This window comes from Perissodus microlepis, chromosome 19, assembly GCF_051167445.1.
Source record: "Perissodus microlepis isolate ML-2025 ecotype Zambia chromosome 19, ASM5116744v1, whole genome shotgun sequence".
Taxonomy (NCBI): Eukaryota; Metazoa; Chordata; class Actinopteri; order Cichliformes; family Cichlidae; genus Perissodus; species Perissodus microlepis.
In genome coordinates this window covers 27,389,728-27,416,241 of record NC_140479.1, presented here as the reverse complement: position 1 = coordinate 27,416,241, position 26,514 = coordinate 27,389,728, and the positions used below count along the sequence as shown (strand labels likewise).

Sequence of the window (26,514 nt, the reverse complement as noted above, 5' to 3'; positions counted from 1 at the left end):
GGACCCGGGCGGCTTCTCATACATGAGCTTTGAATGCATAATGAAAGCATTTTCTCTGAGGTTGCTTGCTCAAAGAGTCTGGGATATGTATTTATAGCCAGCGTCTGTGCGTGTGTGTGTGTAAGTGTGTGCTCACTAACTTGTTTTTATATTAGCATTTCAATATCCGCTTAATGAAATGTTTCTTATTTTCAGCATCAGTGGGCGCTGCTGCTGCAGCGTGCATCTCTCTGTCCTCCTTTTCTCTGTGCTGTGCATCCACTTCTCTCTCTCTCTCTCTCTCTCTCATGCACACACATGCACACCCTCTCTCGCTCTCTCTCTCTCTCATGCACACACATGCACACCCTCTCTCGCTCTCTCTTCCTGCCCGTCTTTCTCCTTCCTCTGTTTTCCTCTTTATATTCTCTTTAATTCCTTCATCCCTCCCCCCTTTTTTTCAACTTGATCTCCCTCCCTCCCTCCCTAACACACTCTCTCTTTTGCTCTCGCTCTGAGTCGTGCACATGCAGACAGAGGGAGAAGGGGGATGAACGAGGTGCACACATGAGGATCTCCTGAACTGCCGGGGCAAGGCAGGGCTGGTGAAGAAGAAGAAGAGGAGGAGGAGAACTAGAGGAATACTGCAGTGGCCAACCAGCTTCTTTTCCCTTCTGTATTTCTTTCTCTCTCTCTCTTTTCTCGCTGCTCCACTGCTTCCATCCCCTTTTCTCCATCCCCTTCTCTCTCCCTGTGCCAATTATACCATGAACCTGCCTGCTGCTTGTTGCTAAGGGGAAGCCAGCCAGGGGGAGCCGAGTGGACCGGGCGATATTTTGTTGTTAAGGTAATAAAATGCTTCAGTATCAGCAACTGTCAGGTGTCACAGATGTTGCACTGCAGACGTTCGCCTGCCTCAAGTGAACAGGGCTTTGGGACTCGCTGTTTTTAATATGGCTCTGGCTGTAACTGGAGCACGGCTTGTTGCGTGGCTCTTTCTGCAAACTCTCTGCCAGTTTTATTCCAGTTTGTTTCAGTTGACCGGGCATCTGTGGATGCACAGGGGGTCTGCCTCTGTGAATACGTGTGTGTGTGTGTTTGTGTGTGTGTTTGTGTGTGTGTGCAATGTCCTTTTGTGTTTCCTCATGAATTGGATTTTGCTGCGTGCTTAGATTTGTGGATATGCATGGGTAGAAACACACGCACACACACATACACACATGTGGTGTACATGAGGGCATATGTGGCCCACTTGGGTTTCTTTCAGCAGCTCTCAGTATGCCTGTTTCATCTGTTTCTCTTGGACAGGCTGTCTGTGGGTTTGCATGTTTGAGCAGCTTCATTAGAAGGAAGTTGCTCTCCAGAATTACAGCTTCCTGATCCGCAGGGGAACTACTGGTACACTATTGTTTTCTTCGAACAGGTGCTATGCAATCCATACCTCCTCTGTCTGTATACGACCCTTGAGGCGGGCGCAAAGATTAGCTGTCTAATGTGCTCAGACTCTAAAAAGAGCACAGACGTGTTAGCCAATGAGGAGTGCTGCACTCTGCACTTCTGGTGGCAATAACAAACAGTGAGGCAAGAGCGGATGATTACTTATTCACTCATGCGCATCACCATGCTCTACGGTGTAATAAATGAACGCTACAGTGACGAAGCCACCTTGCACGTCTGCTGCCGTTCGAACCGGTAACACCGATGATTTTTTTCCCCCTTCCTGTCTCCGTCACGGCTATTGTCTTCAAAAGTTGAAGTAAGTTGTAACATTGCGAGTTGCAATTATATAATCCCCCACGCCAGCTGCAGGTTTAATGTATGAAGGTTTCATTTGAGCATGCTCACGTGTCCCTGTCATGAAATGCCATCTGTATCCACTATTCTTTGCCCCTCGGTAGCTTATCACAGCTCTGTTTAAACACGAATAACTGTCAACAACAATGAATTGCAGCTTTCTTCTCTCACACCAAAATTTAAGGATGTGTTAAACTATGTGATCTACTTCCTCACCAGTCTCACCTCCCAATTAAAGGACCAGCAAATGGTTAAAAAGCCATTTTACATTTTACAGGTACCTCGAATGCAAAAGGAGCTGAGAGGGCTTGTGAAGCACCAGTCACCAGGTTATGAAAATCCTTACTTAAGCAGAATTAATTCCCTGTGTGTGTGTGTGTGTGTGTGTGTGTGTGTGTGTGTGTGTGTGTGTCTGCTTAGAGAAAGTAAATAAATCCCTTAACAGCAGCTCTCAAAGCATGAAGCCTGGGGGGGGGTTAATGTTGGGAGTGCAGGCAGATCAGAGGTAACCATTGTATGATTGCAGCTAATGGAGTCAACATTTACTTATGCTTAGCATAAAAACAACAACAAACACAGTGGCCAGCGCTAACCACGCTCAAAGCCACTATCGGTATCACCTCGGTGAAGGTTCATTCATTATGAACATCAGCTTTCTGTTAAGATGAGTCATCAATGTCGCAGCCGCACTCACTGTGTGCTGAGGACACCGACATCTGTGCTTTATACATAATTAGTGCCTTCCTGATTCCTCCTTGCTGACACACTTTACTGCAGTGGCAGTTTTTATATAAGATGAATATATATAATATAATATAATATATATAAGATGAGGTTATCTAATAGTGTTAATTGCAAATATCTTGTGCATCTACCTGTCTGCATACGTCGGTGTTTTTCAGGATCCTTAATGCTATTGAGCCCACTACTCTTCCACATCAGCGCTTCTTCATTGGGCTACTTTGAGTATTTCTTTTGAGGTAATTATTAACTATTCCAGTTGTCCTTCCATTATTTCCAGCTATTTATTTCAACCTTTATCCACAAACTGTTGAGCATTCCCAGCTCAACTGTTACCACATCCTTAGCACTGACTTTATTTATGTAGTTACGGTCTTTATTTTTCAAATTAAACAGAGCTACACGGCAACCTCTCGCACAGCCCCTGGCAACTGCAGAAACACCCGCTGAGGTTAAGGTATTGTGTGTTCACGATCTGGCTTTGTGGCTTATTTATTATTCATCCTACATCGGCCTACCTGGGCCCTTTTATCTGTCTCTGCTATGACAGGCGTCCTCTTTTCTTTCTTTTTTTGCTTTTGAGACAGCGGCATGCGTTTTGACAGCTGAATGTCACTCCGATAAAGGCTGGAGAACTTTTGGTTCTCGGGGGAAATGCAGTTATCGTCTGATGTTTGTCGTTTTTCATTTTGTTTTCTTCGACCCTTCAGTGGATGCCGGATGCTGTCTTCTAATGGTGCGTTTGCTTTTCTCAACAGGATTTAGAGAAAATGGCAGAAGGGTCCAAAGACCAGGGAGGAACGGGCACCGCTGATCCCGAGGAGGACTCCCCCAATATGATCGTCTACAGAAAGGCAAGTCTGTGTGTGCTGTGCTTTCTGCAAGATAGGAAAGAGACTTTGCTGAGAGGCAGTGACCCGTATACGGGCTCCTGACAGCTCACTGGTCTGTATGAATGTGTATCTACCTCACACACACTGGTTTCACTGTCAGGTGTCAGGAAGCCTCTTTCCACTGTCTTACAACAAGCTCCTGTCTCTTCAGGACCCACTTCCTACTACTGTATCCCAACACTGGCAAACCCGAGCCCAGCAAAGTTTTAATAAGTTTTCAATCCCTTCGGTGGATGGTTTTGGCAGCAAGAGGTCCTTCAGTGACATGTGTAATTACCACATCCCCATGGTGCCTTCACTTCCACTAGCTGCTGTTTGATTGGAAAGGTTCAGCAGTATTGGAGGTTAATGGTGTCGATTTTTTCGGCTGGGGAGAAGCGGCTGATTCTCCAGGGCTGGTTCTTTCTCCTCAACCCACGAATTACTTCTTTATTCCTTTGCGAGCACTATGACAGCCCACTCAACAAAAAAGAAAAAAAAAGAATTATACAGCTTCTTTTGATCATTTGATCAGACTTTAACTACAGGATCTGTCTTGGTTATGGTAAAATATGAGCTACGAGCCTGCCTCTGAAAGCTGCCCCCAGTCTCGTGTTTCATCCTGCTTTTAATCACCGTCCCTTCATATGTCCAGGCAAACAGATTAGGGAAGAAATCCGGAAGAGCAGGTGCGAAATAGATGTTGACAGTAGCGGCATTGCTTGATAAAAATGTTTTCCTTTTAGGCATGTTGTTAACTATGTGCCACTGTGGAGCTTTAAGGCCTGGTGACAGCCTGAGGAAATCTTTGTAATAAACACTTGAGTGTGCCACTCACCTGGAAAAAAGTGTCAGGCTGAATCTTGATAAATCACCTCTCATAATGATGCCGTTGGCATTTTGTGCTATGATGGTGTCACATGCATTTGGAGAGATAAGAGTCGGTGGAAGTGCATTGCCAGCAACAACTCGGTCGTACTGTAAACACTCTGCCTGCTCGGATAGCAGCGGGGGCGTTTTACAATCTCCCATAATGATCGTCAAATCAGCTCTACCGAACCTAGATTTCATGCCATGTGTCATAACTGTGGCTCTTCTACACGGCAGCAGGTTATTTATGCAGCGTTGTTCATGTTCATCCATTCTGAGAAGCTCTCGAGTTGGTAGAGGAGAACATATAGCTGCGGTAACACCGGGTACTTCCACGGATTTCACTGTACAGCTTCGTTACGTAATGCTACACATGTCTGGAGGCGGCGTATTTAAGAGGCTCGTTTTTGCTTGTCGGGATGCTGCCTTAGGGAATATTCATCATTCCGTGTTTTACTCACATGCAGTGACAACAGACAGATGATTCAGATGACAGGATTTTCCGCCTTTCCTGTTTTTGAAAAGGCGATTTTTGATTTGAAGCTTTTGAGAAAAAAGCCAAGCAGCCGGATAATCGAAGGTATCTTTGACAAAATCTTGGACAGGATTAAATACTAAAAGCATTCGCTGCGGTCTAAACCTGGTGGAGTTTCTTGCATCGTTGCTTTACCTACGTGCCTGTCTAATTTAAGATGTCGAATAGGTCAAGCAGAATAGAGAGGTGCTGGGACTTTGAGGGCTCAGCGCGCATGGCCTCTGGACTCAGTGGGTGGGCAGCCTGGCTCAGTGTGAAGGTGCTGCATGCAGAGAGGCAGATGGCCACCAATATGTTGCGCCGCCTGGGAAAACACTGGCAGCCTCATCCTCAAGGCTCAAACCCACAGCTGGGAGACATCAGGATGTTTCTGCAAGGAGGAACGTGCAGACTCGATCAAAGGATAAAAATATCGCAAAGAGAAAGTGCAAAATGCATGGATGCTTTAAAACGCCTTCCTTTCTGCTGCCACATCTACTGCAAAAAGTGTTAAGTTATCGGTGTGGGCAGTTAGACAAAGGTGAAAGTGATGTATTTAGCCATTAGAGAGGCTGAGTGCTCGCAGAGAAGAGGAGGAGGTTGTCTCTGTCCGTGCGGCGTAGGTGCTGCAGTACTATCTTACTCTGTCTCTCTCCTCCCATGAAAAAAAGGGGAAGTGAAGCAAAACAATCCAATAACTGCAGAATGTCTTATTACCTCGGGAGCTCGCAGGAAAGGGGAAAAAAGACGTACACACCCTTGGAGACAGCTTGATGCACGCTACCTGTTCATTGTTGTGTTTTCCTCTGCCACGCTCATATGGTGGAGATGAACAGGACTGGCACTGAGGGGGGGGGGGGACACAAAAATGAAACTCCAAGCGCCACGAGAAACACTACAGTGCAGGGAAATGCAATTAATCTGAGGAGAGAGGCCACACACTGCTCGCAAACTATTAATAGCCAACATCTCTCGTCCCTGAGCGTGTCGTTCGCTTCTTCTCCTCCACGCTTCGGCCCGAGACTCTTCCGAATTGTGACGCCTGCCTGGCTTTTGACACACGCAGCTAATTAGACGAATTAAAGTACCCCTGTCCTGCCCAGGGAGAGTCAAGGATTTGACTGCTTCCCACCTCCCTCTTCGCTTAAGTCAGGCTATTAAATGTTAGATTGGATCATCCTTGGCAGTCTACAGTTTTACAGCTTTTTGTGTGCGTTACAGCCCACGAGACTTATATCTAGATGGAATTAAGGGTGGCTTAGTGGGGAAATATTAGTAATGAACCATCATACCAGGAAGTTTAAAGACACTACTTGGTGTCAGTGGACTTTTGGGATGTGCGTGTAAGCTTTAACAGTCTGTTAAGAGACAGTGCAGTCTGGTTCCCAATTACAGTGGTGAAGACACTCCAAAAGTTTTCATCATTAGTGCGAGAAAAGCCTCATATAAGATAAAGTACAGAAAATCTACACTGTCGAGGACAGTGAGGGGTGGGTTAGTGAATGGATGAACTGTCTGTCAGATATTTTTGGTCACCTGAAGCGATGCCTCATGGTGATTGTAGCCACAGTGGTCTCCTTTCTCTTCAGTGGTCTAATACTGATATTTCCTCGTCCATATCTGTGTCCGATCAGTTATTTAATCACTGCATCTACAGAGATGGATGAACCTCAGATACTTGTCTACACTGGTGGCAGTACTTTTATTGCACTGATGTGTTTCAATCAGCCAGTGCGCTATAATCTCCAAAGCGGCTGTTAATTTTCCTCCATATAGATCACTGGGTGCTTTGTTTTTAATTTTTTGAATATCTGAGGTCATAAATTGTTTTTATGTACTACTTGTGTTTATTAACAAATACCAGAAATGTTTTCAAAAATATTAGCATGCTATAATATGAAACTACAGTGGAAGTGCCACTTAGTCCGGCCTCGCAGAGCTGCAAGCATTGCCGTAGACTGTCGACTTTCTTTTAGTTTCCACTGTCCCTACTTCTTTATTTCAGCCTTTCTTCTGCTTCTTGATGATTAATAATTAAAGTCCATTTAAAGCATTCCATCTTGGAAAAAAAATCGGGTCCTCTGAGACATCATATCCCCCTCTCTCACCGTTCATTTATTCATACCGAGCACATTTTTTTGTGATGGCTCTGTATTTTTGTTCCTGTGTGTGCTTCTAAACGCGAGGAGAGTCGGACCGCTGGGGGAAAAGAAGAGAGGCTGGAAAAACGATATATGTATATGCATGAAGTAGGGCTGTATATACATACATATATCGAGTTTTTTTTTTTGTTTTTTTTTAAATATCGATATATTTTTATACGAGATATAAGCTGTGACAATATCCTTTATATCGATATAGTCTATGTTACGTTATAATTAGAGTTGTGGAGCCACAAGTTTGCCTCTCTTTCGTCCACTTTTGTCTTTACGCAACGTTACTCGACCTCGCCTTTCCTTCACTGAAAACAACTCCCCCTCCTCCCCCATAGCTTCACCTGCAGGCAGCGACAAGATGGACACGGCAAATCTCCGTTAACGAGTTACTGCGCATCGCCCCGTGCGTGGGGCTGGACGGCGTCAACGTGTTAACAAGCTAACCACGCTAACGAGCTAACCCCGCTAACGAGCTAACCCCGCTAACGCCATGCAGCCCCTCTGGGCTGCACAGCCTAAAATCCTTTCATTCTCTCAAAAGTTGACAGCGCGCCTTTTGTATGAATTCTGGTTGTGCTTGATGACCGCGAACCGATTTTATGTGGAACACGGCGCTCAGCAATCTGTCAAAAAATGTTTTAGTACGACTTTGGTAAGCTACGGAGCTGCACCGCTTGATGGATTGTCGGAGCATTACGGCTACCGAGGAGCCTCGCGGAGTGATACGCACTGTGCTTCAACGTAATATTACTGTATTGTGTGTGTATAAGGACCATAAATGGCACCTGTTAAGAGACACGGTTACGAAGCGGATTTCAAACTCCAGGCTGTCAGTCACGCAGTACAAGTTGGGAACAGAGCAGCTGTGAAATCTGTCTTTGTTATTATGCTCAACGTCTTTTAGTTTACATTCTGACTGCACAATTGTGAGCTCTTTGTTATGCACAAAAACAACAGTTTTCTTTTATTTATGGAGCATTATTATTTAATAAATGCTCATAATTTATTTTTGAGTAGTTTTTTTTCATGTACATCTATGCTGTATGTTAATAAAAGTGCCTGTGTGACATCTGGGACACAGCTTTGACTAAGAACTCTCTTTTTGTTCTTACGTTATGGCTTTAAAAAATATATATATCGAGATATATATCGTATATCGCCATCCAGTTAAAAAATATCGAGATATGAATTTTGGGTCATATCGCCCAGCCCTAGCATGAAGGGTTAAAAAGTTTTGCGTATCTGGATCGTTTGGACACATCTTCACATTTGCTTGCACGTGTGCAGCATTACGATACGTCATGATGGGAGCAGTGACAGAGTAATGTCCAGTTTAAGACATTTTATAAACAGGACAGTGGGGGTTTGCTCCACTCCTACATCATCAGTGTAAAATTACGCTAATCACACGACTGGTTGGACATTAACTTTCCCTCAACTGGCTGAAGATGAAATTACTGTAAATGGCAACTTCCTGAACTACTGATTCCCCAGCCCTAGCAGGGAATTACTGCAGCTTGGATCTGAAGGGGCATGAGGATACTCTAGTTCAGCGGTCCCCAACCCCCGGGCCTCGGACTGGTACTGGTCCGTGAGTCGTTTGGTACCGGGCCGCGAGAGTTGAGGCTCAGGTGTGAAATGTATAGTTTTCAGGGTTTTTATCGGTTTTCAGCGTTATTTTGTTATCGTTTTTATCGTTAACTCGGTTTCCCTGGGTCTTTTCACGTGTGTTATGAATAAATCTTCTTTTTTTCGGTACCGGTACTAGTTTTATTTTGTTGTATTTATCCACGACACATTAAAGGCCGGTCCATGAAAAATATTGTCGGGCATAAACCGGTCCGTGGCGCAAAAAAGGTTGAGGACCACTGCTCTAGTTGCACTGGTCAGAAGGTAGCTGCCCGTGCGTCACACTCTCTTGGCACTCTTAAGTGCCCTGGGGGCCCGTGAAAGGTATATCTCTCCTCTTTTAAAGCTAACCTCCATCCGAAGTGTCTAGGGCCACTATTTACTGTTCCAGTATGCACTCAAGATAGAAAGGCCCAGCCAAACACTCTGGATATCAACTACCATTTTTAACACCGTCTCCCCTTGCAGCATGGGAGTCTTTATCTGAGGCGCTGGTATGGGCTGAACTGTCAGGGTCATGCTGAAGCCCATGTGCCTGTATGCTACGTGCCAGTGTGGGTTGCTTTCCTAGTTGGGTCAATAACATAAAACAACAGTAACAGCACAAAGCTTTATCTCTTATATAACCAGCTCCGGTGTGTTTAATACGTAAGCCAGTCTCTTCTTTCCAGTAAAGCAGATGGAGCAACACATGAAAATCCACCGAAATCAAATCATAACTGGATAATAATTCGGCGTTTTTGGCAGTCTGCCCCTCGTGTTGACAGGATTATTCACCTCTTCCATAGAAAAATCGCTGTGACTAAAATAAAAGGCTTTTCTCCAGTGAGGATAGTCCTCCCTGCCCCAGTGCCTCTCCTGCTCTGCCTGTCTGTTTGAACATCGCTAACAAGGTGCTCTTAAAGAAGCGCATTTAATAAATGCAGCCGGCGTTGAGGTTTTTTTTTTTTATTGGCCTCGCAGCATAAAGCTGTGTATACAGAGTGACGTTAATAGTGAGTTTGATGGGGTGGATCGGCTGGCGCTACTCACAGCTCTCTAGCAGAGCGGATGACATGGAAATACTGGAAATATGAATAAAATTACAGCAATTGACTCAGAGAGGATTTCCACAATAGATAAAATTCCCATTAAGTGGGGGTTGATGGTTAATGGGATCAGTGAGGACACTGCTGTCCTGTTAAACCGCTTTTAATGACACTGATATATAAACTTAGCATAAAAATAAGGAAATTTGCTTCCTTTACGGCGATAAAGCTTATATTATATCATTGGAAAGTCTGTCTATTTCCCCTTAAATAGTGCCCCATTTGTAAGAAATAATCGACCAAGCACAAATTTCCTTACGTTTTCTGCTAACTTTAGAATCAACTGTTGTATAATCACAGCTGTAAATCCTAGTGGGTTACTGAAACCAGCTGTGACATTTGTAAGCTCGATTAGAAAAGTTGCTGGTTCTCCACTTGATAATCAACCTGTAGCCCCACAGTAGCGCTGACACGCTTAATTAGGAAAATGTAAAGAGAGAGCAGGCTATTACTGCACAACATGGTTTTGTCACATTTTTCAAAACAAATGCATTCATTGCGGCAAAAATAATAATTTCTGACACATCTGTATTAATATTATCTTAAGTGTGAAAAGCGCTTGTCAGGAGGACAAGCGATTAAAAGGGATGTCGCAGATGAGAGACACATTAAACACAGACTCAAAGACGATTACTTCTAAAGTCATGGTAAGAGCCCTCTATTTAGGGATGTCCTCCTGAGAAACATCACACCTCATGAGGGTGGGCTGAGAAGCAGCCACGGGGATCTGTAGCCGGATTCTTGCTGACACAAAAGTAAAAAGTCAGCTGTGGATTGATGTGGTCAGACTGAGCCATGCTCGATTTGAGATGATGTTGCCAAGAGGTGAAGCGGAGACAACAAAAGAAGCAGAGAGACATGAAGGATCCTGACAGGTGACATCTGCCCTGTGAATTTGTTTTTTCTTACTTTGCTTTTGAAAGATCAAAATGTATTTGTAGCAGTAACTTATTGAATTTCGCTTTTATGTGCTCTTATTTTTACAACCGCTGTTATTAAGCCAGTGATAGATTCACTTTGTTAATTTGTTGAGTAAAGGTCATTCAAATGTCTCACCAAACAAACAACTCACAGGCTATTTTATTAGGTACATGTTGCTGGTGCTGAATTCTTCATGACTGAGATTCAACAAGGTGCTGGAAACACTCCTCAGAGATACACAGCTGCAGCAGGTTTGCTGCTCTCATGATGTGAATCTCCTGCTCCAGACTCAGGTTGGCATTTAAATAACAGCCAATGTGTGTCGAGAAATTATCCTCTACATTATTACACTAGCACCAGCAGCCTAAACGTTGTTTATCCCAAATTCTGACCCTGCCATCGGACTGTCAGAGCAGAAATGGAGACTCATCAGACGAGGCAACATTTTTCCAGTCTCCTGTGTTACTTGTAGCCCCAGTTTCCTGTTCTTAGCTGACAGAAGTGACAAGTGTAACAGGTCTTATGCTGTTTCTGTTTTCAGAGATGCTCTTCTGCACGCTTTGGTCACAACGAGTGCTTTATTTAAGTTACTGTTACCTTTCTATGGTGTTTTTCAACACCATCCTCTGTAAGAACTAGTGGCATCTGTTTGGGAAAATCAAAGTGGATCAGCAGTTCCTGAAATACTTGTGTCATGTGATTGGTTGGACAGTTATACCTGTATTAAGAGGTCAGTGAGTACATTTGTGCATGCAGCGTACAGAATGAGAATAATTAGCCATTGGTCACATTTGACTTAAATTAGCCAGCTGATTGGCTAATAAGGATGCACAAGCAGACCGCTCATTTGTCCAAAAAGATCTTTAAAGCCACATTAAAAATCAATGTCCATAGTCCACTGTGGAGATTTTCCACATTTAAAGATAGAAAAAGGATCTGAACATTTCCTATGAACGAGACCCTGTGACTGTATTCTTCTACTGCTCCATTCTTCCTCTTTTACAATGTTATCTTCTTCATGTTTCAATTTCAGCTGTAACTGTCACCTGACTTTTTCTTTAAACCCAGTGAGATCTTCTCTAGAACTGCTCCATGCACCATCTTGTCCCATTTTCACGTCTCATCAAAGTGGAATGAGGATTTTATCACTGCAGACAGTTTTTCTTTTCCACTGATGGTGTATTTAATCCTTGTGCCGGTGGATCAGCAAGTGATGAATATGTCCTCAATATGCTGAATCAAGCTGATGAAGTACGGCTCCCTGATGGAAAAAAACGAAGCTCGCTGCATGTGCCATTTCACTGAATGCTTCATTAGACGCCTCTTTCTCTGCTCAGACTCTTAAAAGAAGCGCTCAAAGAATGAAAAACAACAAAAGAAGGCACATCTTTCAAATGGCCGTTAATTACTTCTGACAAAGACAAGCACAATGCGGCACCTTTCAGCCTGCCGCACAATTACGACTTTGACATATACCGATCGACAGCACTTTGAGCAACCATACAAATGTACTCCAATTGTGGCACCATCTGCACACCCATTTATATTGTTTACAGACACATCTGATGGGTCGATAGAGAAACGCGTTGCTCAGAATAAAAGCTCTGACTCAGATGAGCAAGAGACAGACGGCGAGTATCATCTGTGTTCTGCTGATTCGCAGGTAATGATGGAGTGTCAGTTGGTAGAGTGGTGTGACTCTGTAATTGTCTCTGGGTAAAGGCTGAAGCAGGGATGAGTCACCCATGCCCCAAGTGTTAATTACCCTGGCTAGCTCGTCTGACTAAACATGGCTTGGAGGTCGGACCAGACCATTTAGTTCTGTTCCAGAGCAGGGACCTGCACCCCCAAAACACATTCCCCTCTACTTGGGTTCACTTTAGACCACCCCGATTCAGTAACTTTGCCTCTTGGGATGCCTGTGTTGAGCTGTGCACTGTCACGACACTTCCCCATCACTTAAAAATTAATTGGCCAAACGACTGAGATGTCCTTGCACATCTGTCCGTTGCAGTTGCCGCCAGAGTCATAAAGGTCTAAACAACCCATTTGTCAAAAGCGACTCTGTTGTCCCGTGGTACGTGGGGGGATTTCAAACTGAATCTGTGACATTAGGAAGGCTGTACAAGTTTCCATTATGTGCGCAAGTTAGATAATCACTGGCACATTTCTCCTTGTTTCCTTTTTTCAGCTCGAAAATAATAGAAATGTCCTTGCGGGAGACCTTGCTGTGTGCTGGCTCCTATTTCCACTCCAATTGTTCTGTCAATAACTTATACAGCAGAGGCCCCCGGTGCTTAAAACAAAGCTGTGATTACTTTTATCAAACTAAGTGAGAGGAGGGAAAATGAACCTGGATCTGAGGCTTGGGTGAAAGTTAAACCTGCTCTTAAACTTTGGTCTTTCAGGGTTTTTAAAAGTAGTTGTTTTGATCTGCTTCACGCCTTCCTTTACAACCAGTTACTTGGATGCAGTGTGAGCTTAATTCATTTAGACACTCCGGCATCCTGCCTTTAATTTGACACCACGGCATTTGCTTTAGTTGCAGATTGGTCTTTATTAGCAGAAAAGAGAGGAAGGGAGTGCCGAAGCTTTTAAGCTCATCAGAATCATCCGAATCGATCAGGCTCGGGGCAAGAGGGACAAAGGCGGTGATGATGGTGGAGTAGGATGGTATCACCAGAGGAATCTAATGTGGTTACTCCCACATTTCAGAAGTGCAGCTGGTGGAAGGCAGAAAACGTGTATTGATAAATGTGTGGATTTGTTTTCCACAAAAAGAGCTGTCGGCCGCTGTTGGTTTTGCTGTGACGTTAATGTTCTCCCAAAAGAATCAGTCCCACAATGCTGTAAGAATTACTCTCAGGGCAGCTAAGAAGATAGCAATGTACTTTAAATCATGCAGTCTGGCTTCATCGCAGTGGCTGGACGTTCAGAGGCTTTTTCCTAATCATAAAAGTGTCATTGCCGTCTACTCACAGCACTGCCTCCAGACCTCAAGGGCCGGTGTCCTGCAAGGTTTTAGATATCACCCTGGGTCAACGCACCTGAATCAAATCACTAGTTCATTACCAGGCCTCTGGAGAACTTCAAGACTTGTTGAGGGGGTAATTCAGCCATTTAAATCAGCTGTGCTGGATCAAGGACACATCTAAAACCTGCAGAACACCGGCCCTTGAGTCCTGGAGTTCCCCCACCCCTGCCTTATGCGGTTCAGGTGACGTGTTTGTCATTTCTAACAGCTACAGTGGAGGAATCACAGTGACTTGAAAAAAATGAAGAGTCTACTAATCCACGCTTACTTCACACAATGACAAGCCAGGCGCGAACATAAGAAAAACAGATATAGTTTTGAAAAATGGTTGCAATCTGTTGTAGATCAGCTTTATTCAGCTCCTTCCATCTGTTTTCGCGTGCATAGTTGACAGCAAACCTATGAATGCCTTGTCTAACAGTGTGCATCCTTATCACCAACTGCATAATTTATCTCCTCTAAGATATGCAGAAGAGTTCTTGGCGAGAGTTTGCGGAGGCACGGGAACGCAGCCAGAGAGAGGCTTCATTCAAAAGATTTGTTTTCCTTTTGGACATAGCTGAGCCTATAACACAATATAGAAGAAAGATAAAATAAGCTTAAGCTTTGGAGTTTTTTTTTTTTGTGCATGGTGGCACAGAGAGAACAGCAGGACTGTATGCAGAAGAGGCTGTGTTCACATGCAACATGAATCACTTGTACTTTGATTAGTGGACATAAGTGGACTAATACAAGCTGGAAGAGGTAAAACAGTGTGTCCTTTTTCTTCTATATAGTCTTTAATCTGTTTTATATGTATATAAGTTTGAGGCAATAAATAAATAAATAAATATAACAAGAGAAAGCCTGAAACGATAGTGTCCAAAAAAGAAAAGGCGCACCTCTCCAAGGTGTTTCCATGGAAATGGCGATGGTTAAAGTTTAAACATCAGAGGTGATATGGGAAAAAGAAATGAAAGAAAAAGACTAACAGATCTTAAGAAAAAGAAGAAAACAGGTGGAGGAGAAAGATCCCTCACCCACCCAATCATTCGCCTGTAAGATAAAGATGCTAAACTCTCTTTTGCTCCTGTGATAAATCTTTTCAAATGCAACTACTGGTGCTGAACTACAAATTCAGTACTCACCAGTACATTACTGCACAATGCCTGACATGTTTACACCCAATGAAACTGACATTCAAAGGTGACTGGGTCCATTTTTTTAAACAAACATCAGTAGTCCTTAAATTGCTGGCTGTCTGAGTGGTGTCCCAGAAACGATGTGGGCTTCATAGATAATTGGCAAACCTTCTGGAGGAAACCTGGTCTTGTTAGGAGAGACGGCATCCATCCCACTTTGGATGGAGCAGCTCTCATTTCTAGAAATATGGACAAATTTATTAAACCCCCCAAAATATGACTATCCAGAGTTGGGACCAGGAAGCAGAGTTGCAGTCTTACACGCCTCTCTGCAGCTTCTCTCCTCCTGCTACCCCCCCAAAAACCCATCTCCATAGAGACTGTGTCAGCTTCCAAAAAGACAAAAAACAAACTAAAAACCAGCAACAAACAACTTAAACATAAACAATTACAAAGAAAGAACAGTACAGTATCCACATCTGAACCAAAGAGTAAAACAGTGAAATGTGGATTATTAAATATTAGGTCTCTCTCCTCCAAGTCTCTGTTAGTACATGACTTAATAATTGATCAACAAATTGATTTACTCTGCCTTACAGAAACCTGGTTGCAGCAGGATGATTATGTTAGTTTAAATGAATCAACACCCCCGAGTCATTCTAACTACCAGAAACCTCGAAGCACAGGCCGAGGGGGTGGTGTGGCAGCAATTTTTCACACCAGCCTATTAATTAATGAAAGACCAAGACAGACTTTTAATTCATTTGAAAGCCTGATGCTTAACATTGTCCACCCCAGCTGTGAAACTCAGAAACCAGTCTTACTTGTTATCATCTATCGTCCACCTGGGCCTTACACAGAGTTTCTGTCTGATTTCTCAGACTTTATATCTAATTTAGTTCTGAGCTCAAATAAAATAATTATTGTGGGTGATTTTAACATCCATGTAGATGCTAAAAATGACAGCCTCAACATGGCATTTAGTCTGTTATTAGACTCAATTGGCTTCTCTCAAAATGTAAAAGAACCCACCCACCACTTTAATCACACTCTAGATCTTGTTTTAACATATGGCATAGAAACTGAACATTTAACAGTGTTTCCTGAAAACCCTCTCCTGTCTGATCATTTCCTGATAACATTTACATTTACAATAATTGATTACACAGCGGTGGAGAGTAGATTTTATCACAGTAGATGTCTTTCTGAAAGCGCTGTAACTAAGTTTAAGAATATAATCCACCCACTGTTATCATCTTCAATGCCCTGTACCAACACAGAGCAGAGCAGCTATCTGAACGCTACCCCAACAGAGGTCGATTATCTTGTTAATAATTTCACCTCCTCACTACGTACGACTCTGGATACTGTAGCTCCTGTGAAAACTAAGGTCTCTAATCAGAAGTACCTGACTCCGTGGTATAATTCTCAAACACGTACCCTAAAGCAGATGACTCGTAATCTGGAGAGGAAATGGCGTGTCACAAATTTAGAGGATCATCATTTAGCCTGGAGAAATAGTTTGCTGCTTTATAAGAAAGCCCTCCGCAAAGCCAGAACATCTTACTATTCATCACTGATTGAAGAAAATAAGAACAACCCCAGGTTTCTCTTCAGCACTGTAGCCAGGCTGACAAACAGTCAGAGCTCTGTTGAGCCAACCATCCCTTTAACGTTAACTAGTAATGACTTCATGAACTTCTTCACAAATAAAATTTTTATCATTAGAGAAAAAATTACCAGTAATCATCCCACAGATGTAATATTATCTACAGCTACTCTTAGTACCATTGATGTTAAGTTAGACTCTTTTTCTCCAATTGATCTTTCTGAGTTAACTTCAATAATTACTTCCTCCAAACCATCAACGTGTCTTTTAGACCCCATTCCTACAAAACTGCTCAAAGAAGTCCTGCCATTGATTAATTCTTCGATCTTAAATATGATCAACCTATCTCTAATGGTCGGCTATGTACCACAGGCCTTCAAGCTGGCTGTAGTTAAACCTTTACTCAAAAAGCCATCTCTAGACCCAGCAGTCTTAGCTAATTATAGGCCAATCTCCAACCTTCCTTTCATATCAAAAATCCTTGAAAGAGTAGTTGTCAAACAGCTAACAGATCATCTGCAGAGGAATGGTTTATTTGAAGAGTTTCAGTCAGGTTTCAGAGCTCATCACAGCACAGAAACAGCTTTAGTGAAGGTTACAAATGATCTTCTTATGGCCTCTGACAGTGGACTCATCTCTGTGCTTGTCCTGCTAGACCTCAGTGCAGCGTTCGATACTGTTGACCATAATATCCTATTAGAGCGATTAGAACATGCTGTAGGTATTACAGGTACTGCACTGCAGTGGTTTGTATCATATCTATCTAATAGACTCCAATTTGTGCATGTAAATGGAGAGTCCTCTTCACACACTGAGGTTAATTATGGAGTTCCACAGGGTTCAGTGCTAGGACCAATTCTGTTTACATTATACATGCTTCCCTTAGGCAGCATCATTAGAAGACATAGCATACATTTACACTGCTATGCAGATGACACCCAGCTCTATCTGTCCATGAAGCCAGATAACACACACCAATTAGTTAAACTGCAGGAATGTCTTAAAGACATAAAGACCTGGATGGCCGCTAACTTTCTGCTTCTTAATTCAGATAAAACTGAGGTTATTGTACTCGGCCCTGAAAATCTTAGAAATATGGTATCTAACCAGATTCATACTCTGGATGGCATTACCTTGGCCTCCAGTAACGCTGTGAGGAACCTTGGAGTCATTTTTGACCAGGACATGTCCTTCAACGCACATATTAAACAAATATGTAAGACTGCTTTCTTCCATTTGTGCAACATCTCTAAAGTTAGAAATATCCTGTCTCAGAGTGACGCTGAAAAACTAGTTCATGCATTTATTACTTCCAGGCTGGACTACTGTAATTCATTATTATCAGGATGTCCAAAAAACTCACTGAAAAGCCTTCAGCTAATCCAAAATGCTGCAGCAAGAGTCCTGACAGGGACTAGAAGGAGAGAGCAGATTTCTCCTGTTTTGGCTTCCCTTCATTGGCTTCCTGTTAAATCCAGAATTGAATTCAAAATCCTGCTCCTCACATACAAGGTCTTAAATAATCAGGCCCCATCTTATCTTAATGACCTTGTAGTACCATATCACCCTATTAGAGCACTTCGCTCTCGCTCTGCAGGCCTACTTGTTGTTCCTAGAGTATTTAAAAGTAGAATGGGAGGCAGAGCCTTCAGTTTTCAGGCCCCTCTTCTGTGGAACCAGCTTCCAGTTTGGATTTGGGAGACAGAAACTATCTCTACTTTTAAGATTAGGCTTCAAACTTTCCTTTTTGCTAAAGCATGTAGTTAGGGCTGGACCAGGTGACCCTGAATCCTCCCTTAGTTATGCTGCAATAGACGTAGGCTGCCGGGGGATTCCCATGATGCATTGAGTTTTTCCTTTCCAGTCACCTTTCTCACTCACTATGTATTAATAGACCTCTCTGCATTGAATCATATCTGTTATTAACCTCTGTCTCTCTTCCACAGCATGTCTTTTATCCTGTCTTCCTTCTCTCACCCCAACCGGTCGCAGCAGATGGCCGCCCCTCCCTGAGCCTGGTTCTGCCGGAGGTTTCTTCCTGTTAAAAGGGAGTTTTTCCTTCCCACTGTCGCCAAAGTGCTTGCTCATAGGGGGTCATATGATTGTTGGGTTTTTCTCTGTATCTATGAAGCGCCTTGAGGCGACTTTTGTTGTGATTTGGCGCTATATAAATAAAATTGAATTGAATTGAATTGAATAGTTTTGGCGGTCATAATAGGATGCATTTGCTCTTTTTCAAACTGATACTTTCTTTTCTCTTTTTAAAATTTTTTTTTCCAGTAAAATAATTCATAGCCGATTACAGCAAGAAGTTACTTTTAGCTGCTCCCTTATTCACAAGAGGTTACCACAACAGGTGACTCCACATGTTTGCAGATTGGCAGATTTTTATGCTGGGTGCCCTTCCCCGACGCAACCCCCGAAGGGATTTGTGTCTCCTCTCAGAATCAAACCAGGGATCTTACGCTTGTTAGGTGAATGTGGAAGCCATTGCACTACAGAGCTGCTAATACCCTAAGGCCTGGTCAAAGAAGAACCTTCATGATTTAACACTGTCTAGGAAATAGTAAGACAATTCTGATGTCCTCCAAAGCAAGTGTGGCAGAGCAATCCCTCCACAATCCTTCTCAGCATTACAGCCTGCTGTCACAAGCAGATAGCGTGCAGTGGGGGGAAAAAACACTCAAACGGACACCACTCTTCATTCTGAAATATGTTGAGAGGATTTTAGATCACAAAGCATGCCTAGTCTCTTCTTAAGAAGCCTTTTCAATAATTCAAGGGGGCTGTGATGGTAAGGTTGCAAGTTCTAGCTTTGCAGGCGTAATAGATGGTTCATTTTTGGCTCGCCTGGGATGAAACAATAAAAGATTTATGAGAAAATTTGGTTGCTTCCTATTAATGCTTTGGTTAGCAGTAAAGGTGGTCTGTTGACGTTATAGATAATCGATGAGCAGTAAGTAAAGATTTGATGCTATAAAAGACATCTACTGGAGCTTCTGTGTTTTACTATCTATTGATTTCATTATTCAGTCAATTAGCCAACATAGCTCTGTGAAATATCCTTTTTTGCCTGCAATGCAGTTGTGCGAGCTTCCTCAGGACTCATGTAGTTTCATTAAAAGTCATTAGTGGATGACAATTGGACGAGTGGTGTGTAAGAGCGAGGATGACAAAGGCCAGAACTGTGAACATCTCTGTGGCAGCTCCCTATCAGGAAGAGGAGGCATGCCCTCAGGGACTGAGTGCAGCAAAGAACATTATGAGTGTACGCCGCCGCTTGATGCCCCACGGCACTGCGAGATGAGATTTTATCACCACGTGTCCGCCCAGCTGCCTGGATTTCATCACCTGTAGCTGCAAGTTGGAGGTAACAAGGCTTTATTGCCAGCGAGAGTCGAGTTGTTTTCATAGCTCTTCGGCAAACTTGAAATACTCCTCTAAGAAAAATGGCCTAATGTTGCATGATATTACAAATACAACTGCTGGTGAATGTGCTGTCTGATAGCAGGATGGCCTTGTGTGAGTGTCTGAGCATCTGTGTGGGTTCTAAAGTTCATTTCCGCCTCTGTGTTCCACAACACCTTCTCTTTCCTTTATGGTCCTTTTTCAATTTGTCCCTCTGTTGTCACTGTGACATCCTTTGCCTCTAAAAACCCATCAGGATCCTTATGCATGAAGAGAGGCAAAAAATGTGTGGATGACAGAAGCCAATGAGGAAAAATGGAAGGGCAGGCAGGGGAGGGCGCTTAATAAAACGAAGTGCTGTTGTAAAGAGCATCTCCTATACATCTTTAGAGGTCAAGGGCCTCTCTTTCAGGAGAATTTCTTATAAACATAGGAATTCAAAAGGAACAGAGATGAAAAACAGCATAGTTATGAGCCGAGGTATAAAACGTGTGGAGGACTGAGCCATACTCTGTGTCCCTGGAGGGAAAGAATGTGGAGCAGTCGAGCAGATGGCATTATAGAATTATGACATGAAATGAGAAAGGGGGGAAAAAAATCCTTTGGATCAAAACCTGGCTAAGCTGATTAAGATGTGATACATCATTTGGCTGTGAAGTGTTGCTATATGCCAAATGCACATGCATGCATCACTGATTCAACAGTTTTCTGGTGATAGGCTAATACAGAATATGTATGGACGATGTAGGCGTGAGTGCCTTTGTGAATTGGATAGATGCGCATGTGGATGAGATGGATTTGGATCGAGTTCAGAGAGTCGACTTTTATTATTATACTGTTACTAAAGAACACTATGTAATCTCAACTAAAGCCCCAGGGAGCTGGCTCCATGTCTTTTCTGTTGCAGGTCGATCAAATATCAAATTATCACTTTGAAAAAGGAACATGGAACAAGTCTGTGTTACTTCCAACTTCTAAAGAAGGAATCCAGAGTAAATATTACGAGTAAGGAGGAGGTTCATTGGGGAAATCACTGACTCCCTAATGAATTTGTAAGTTTGCTTATCTGTAAGTTTAATGGCAGTTTCATTTTACTGGAGAGAGACAGAATATCAACCAACATTATATTTTTAAAAACCACACACACCACTTAAAAGTTACAAATTAGTTTGCATGCGGTTGACTGAAATAAGATTTTGATCTCCCTGTATGCCCCAGTGGCTCATATAATCAATTATCAATCAATCAGTCAATCAAGCAAACAAGCAAGCAACCAATCATGCAAGCAAGCAACCAATCATGCAAGCAAGCAACCAACCAATCAAACAACCAATCATGCAAGCAAGCAAGCAACCAACCAACTAACCAAACAATCAAGCAACCAGCCAAGCAACATACCAATCAATCAATCAATCAAGCAAGCAAGCAAGCAACATACCAACCAATCAATCAATCAACCAACCCACCAACCAACCTCAGGTGTTGCTATTCTCAGCTTTTGGATATACATAACACACCTGTCCACCAAATCAGTTTCTTCCATTCCAGCCTCTCCACCACTGCGAGCAAGACCATGGATTCAATTCTTGCAGGCCCCCTGTTCAAGAAGGCACATGTACAGGCCCATCATAGGTTTGCCACTGAACATCTAAATGAGTCAAAGAAGGCTTGGGAGAAGTGCTGTTGTCAGATGACACCAGAGATGAAAAATCAAGCTCTTTGGCATCAAGTCGACCCGCCATGTTTGCAGGAAGAGAAATGCTGAGTATGACACAAAGAACACCATCCATACAGTCAAGCATGGAAACATTGAGCTTTGGGGCCATAAAAATCTTGGACGCCAACCTCCCTTCCTCAGCCGGAACACTGAAGAGGAGTCTTCCAGCATGACAATGATCCAAAACATACCGCCAAGGTAAAATGGAAAGGGGAAGCACATTACAGAAAATGTGTGGAGGGAGTTGATTTTGAGTTTTAAAAGATTTAGAGAGTTTCTGTGGAGAGGAGTGGACCAAAATCCCTCCTCAGTTATGTGCAAACCTGATGACCAACTTGTTCGCAAATATTGATTTCTCCATCAAGTACTAAGTAATGTTTTGCTTGGGGATCAAATATTTATTTCACTCAATAACATGCTATGCAATTTATAGATTTTATGTAATGTCTTCTTTCTAAATCTATAGTTGATATTCTGTCTCTCTCCATTTGTAAGTGAGAACAAACCTTCAAATTCAGCATGGGATCAAATAATTACTGTTTTCAACTTCTAAAGCTAAAACATGTCATCAAGGCACCCCCCGCGGCCTCCGCTTTCCTCCTGAGAAAGCTTTGCATTGCAAAGTCTCCTGCGTCTCACACATCAAGAGCAGACCTGTCACGGCGAGTGAAAAGAGCCGTGTGGAAAAGGAGGATCCAAACGCAGGCAGTCGTGAAGGTGTAAGGGTGATTTATTGAACACAAAATAAATACGGACAAACAGCAAATGGAGCACGAACTAAACTAGACTGGAAACAACTAAACTACAGAGCACAAACCTGGACAAGAATGAGAACGAGCAGAGGAGATTGACGATGGACAGCAGGGAGAACACACGGGTGACACATGATGGATACACAGACGGACCAGCAACTACAATGACAGAGGACACGACTTAAATACACAGAGAAACACAGGGGAATTACACACAGGTGGTGGACACAGCTGGGAATAATCAACAAGACGAGACAGAGGTAAAACTGAACACTCACATGAGACGCAGACCTTCACAATAAAACAGGAACAAGAAACCATCACACTAAGACGCAGACTCGACATAGAGAGACAGACAGAAAATGACACATGGAACTAAACTAAACCTGCAGAAACATGACAACTCAAAATACTGGGTCAAACTGACCCAGAACCGTGACAAGACCTGTGTGTCCACTGAGGGACAAGGCCAACCTGGGCACGCCTCATCCTTTTCCTATTAACCCAATTCCCACCAGGACTTAAGGAATGGGACTGAGGACTCAAAGAGTGGCATGTCAGGGGGCAGTGACAACATGAAATATAGAGAGATGGTACCACCTCAAACCAATTACATGCGGACATTATTACACAGTTGCAGTGCCCCAGATCTGAACTGAGGCTATATTGATCAAGAAGATGAGAGCAATTCAAAGAGAGCTCGAATTCAGCACCACCTCTGTCTCACACACACACACCAGACCTGAGCCCCTCCACTCCCAGGTGCTTTAATAGCTGAGCACCCTTAGAATAGCGCAACATTTCATACCCTTTTCATCTCCACTTTTACAGTGAACACTCTGTGACATGGAGGCAAGCCTTAGACTCCGGTGACTGAGAAGTTACGGCAGCGAGTGCACGAAGAAATCAAAAGCTGCTAAATGACAGAAAACCCTCTCTTCACAGATCTTTGAAACTGGCAGTCAGGGAGACAGTCGCAGAGGCTTTCTGTGTGGTGCAGGCTGTTAGCTTTCTCTGCATTTGTTTGCATCATACCCCCCCCCCTCTCAGTCTCTCATTTTCATTTCTCACATGCCACGGCCCTGTATTGCTTTTCTGTCTCAATTACAGACTAGAGACCAGAGATATTCTCCTCTACTGCTCCCACATTGACATACACCGAGTCCCTCGTTTAAAATGCAGGTGCTGTTAGAGGTGTTTGCATTCAAAGTTGCACCCCTGCATTTAAATTGCCATGAGCAAGTGATCTCTGAGGTAAATCTCGCAAAGGAATGAACTGCAGGTAATACACAGTTCACTCCCAGTGGGGAAAATTACCTTTGCTCCACTGGTCCTGTGGCTGTTGCTCATTTCTGACATGTCTGATCTCATACACAGCAGAGTATGAGCAAGCCTGTGAAAGCAGCTAGTCCAATTCGAGGCTGTTGTTGTCCTTCATTTGAGGCAGTTTTTGTTTTAAAAGCAGCCCCTGTATCTGTGCAGTGCACTTTGTTTTTAGAGTGGACAATCTGTTCAGAGCAGCAGCAGACTCCTTTTCCCCCCCCACTGCACTCGAGCCCTTAGCAACCCATGGAGTATCTAACAACAGACATTTACAAGAGGGGAGATGATCTTTTTCTGTCCTCCTTGAGTCTCATCAACAGAAAGGTGACCTGATGAGTCACTATGGTTTGTGGGCAGGCTTACGCTCGCCTGACTATAGGCTGTCTTAGCCTAGCCGTCTTTGCATTTGCAGTTTGCTCACAGCCCCAAAGCTTTGATTTGTAAGCATCTCATTTGACGTTGGAGAACAAAAAAGTAGCTTATTAATTCCTATTAAAAAAAAAAAAAAGAAAACCCAAAAATGTAAAAGAATGATTTGAAAACAAGATTATCCCTCTTGTGCAAAGAAGTGGATCTGTAATTGTAATTTAGTCAGGCTGGCATGCTGCCCAGCATTCGAGCTTAACTTGACAAACTTTTAATTGCTCTGCTCCTCTTGACACCAGTGTTGCCATAGAAACGTACGCCAGTTTCCATAAGGGATCCCCAACCAGCCCAAACAAGCAGCTAACATCCTCATCAACACTTTCTGTTCCAGCACATGGGTCTGACTGGTTTAAAGTGAAGCTAGGCATCACAGTTGCACACTTCTGGATCTCATCAGTTTCCCTGAAGAGCATCCGGCAGTATGGGCAACCCAGTACTGGCTAATTGGACTTTCCATACAGCCCTATACCTACGTAGTTCTCCTTGACAGGAGCTCAAGAAACTTTTAATGTTTGTTACGTTTTCATTTACAAATGAATCCACCCAGCTGGAGCAAAAATTCCCCTGAAGGGGCAGGGTGTGTTTACATGGAGAAAATGTAAAAATTTTTTTAAAAAAATCACTAAAAACTAATTGATTAGTGACAGGTTCACAGATCGTTTCACTGATCCACGGACGTGCACACATAACGTTCAGCAGGCTTTCATGAAATGATGTTACTAAGAGTGCAGATTTGAGTGAATAGGGTTCATTTTCTCCGTGTTTAGCAATTAACTTTAGTGCATTTATGATCCATTATCGCTAATGATTACAGGAATTACGTATGAAAGGCGCTGGCAAAAGTGAAAATGGCTTCACTAGGGTGTAAAAAGCTATTTTTTTTTCAGCTGCAGGACCTGATGGGAAAACAGTTGTTTATTGCAGAAAAGAAATGGCTTTTTCTGCAGGGCATTCCCATGGAGATGGCAATTTAGAGAAGAAATGGATCGCTGAATATGTCTGTTTCGGGCCGCCGACGCCTCAGTGAATTGCAATACCAGACATAGCAGGTGATTTGGTGTCTTTCCTGTCCACATGACTGCGCACGGCTATGTGCCAGTGTGTGAGGGAGTTCACTCAAATGTGATTCATTAACACATCTCTAAAACCATCCAAGTTTCCAGCCATCACAATTTCCTGGCAGGGCTTTTCCATGGGAAAGAGAAGGGGCGTCTTCTTTCTCCAGCAGGCTTTATTCTCACCTCGTTCCCCAGGGCACTGCACGCCAGCTGGAACTCGCTTAATTATGCACCCAGTTTGGCGCAGAGGTCAAAGTGGCACTCTGAGGAGTATTGTATGACAGTCTAAGTTATTTAGCAACATCCACCAAGTTGTGGATGAGAACACTGATTTTTATGAAGAATGTTGCAATTGTTTTGCAGTATATATGTGCTTACATACATGTTTAAATTGTGTTCTTTATTCATATGAGAGCAACTCAACTCTACTCAACCAGCCAATATTAGGTACATCTTGCTAGTACTGAGCTGGACCCATAGATGCCCTCATTGTTTTAGAATAGATTCAACAAGGTGCTGGAAACCTCTTCAGAGATTTTGGTCCATATTAGGTTGATAATATCAGAGCGTTATTGGCTAGAGTTGTTGGCTGCGCATCCGTAATGCTAACTTCCTGTTCCACCACATCCCAAAAGTGCTCCACTGGATTTAGATCTGGTAGCTATGGAGGCTACTTGAGTACAGGGAACTTATTGTCATGTTCAAGAAACCAGTTTGAGATAGTTTGAGGTTTCTGACATGGTAAAGTGTCCCGCTGGAAGCAGCCATCGGAAGATGGGTACACTCTCATTAGGAAAGAGCCCTAAGTGTGCCAAAAAATATCCCCTGTACCATTACACCGTCTCCAATCTGAATCAATGATAAAAGGCAGGATGAGTCACCATACCAGCTGAATGTCAGAGCAGAAATTGAGACTCATTAGACCAGGCAACACTTTTCCAATCTACATTGTCACATTTTGGAAATTGTGGCACACACCAGGAGTACCTGGTGTGGTCTTCTAATGCTGTAGCTCATTTGCTTCAAGATTCAGTGTGCTGTGCATTCAGAGATGCTCTTCTTTGTTCATAGTAAGTGAATATTTGATTTACTGTTTCCATCCTTCAGCTCGAAGCAGTCTGGTCATTCTCCTCTAACCTCTGGTAACAAGGCCCTCACCAAATAATTTCTCTTTTTCACACCATTATCTGCAAACCCTTGAGATGGTTGCACAGCAAAATTGTCAGTTTCTGAAAATCTCAGAACAGCCAACATCACGTCATATCTATTTAAATAAACTGTTGCCCTCATTCTGATGCTCAGTTTAATCTTCAGCACAGGCTTAAATGGTTGGTTATCGTTAGCATTTATTAGCAGTTGAACTAATAAAGCTAACAACTACTAGTTGTAACTGGCAACTAACAGAACTTATTGTTATTATTTGATACTGCAGCTAATTCAGCTCCAGTATATAGGAAATAAAAGTTAAATATTAGAAAATAATTTTGTATTAAAACAATTAT

At 43.0% G+C, this 26,514-nt stretch overlaps 1 protein-coding gene across 5 annotated transcripts in view; it reads left to right on the top strand.

Annotated features, from left to right (window-relative positions):
* Nucleotides 1-339: 339 nt before the first annotated feature.
* The window catches only part of LOC146366222 (regulator of G-protein signaling 6-like), a 50,322-nt gene continuing 24,147 nt past the window's right edge, over nucleotides 340-26,514 (top strand). For 2 of the 5 annotated variants that reach the window (XM_084915189.1, XM_084915188.1), the window contains exons 1-2: nucleotides 340-826; nucleotides 3,273-3,368. In XM_084915189.1, coding sequence (XP_084771315.1) covers nucleotides 3,285-3,368 — 84 coding nt within the window. In that variant the 5' untranslated portion in view covers nucleotides 340-826; nucleotides 3,273-3,284. The remainder of the gene's footprint in view (nucleotides 827-3,272; nucleotides 3,369-26,514) is intronic. The other 3 variants (XM_084915191.1, XM_084915190.1, XM_084915192.1) reach the window with 3 other exon arrangements.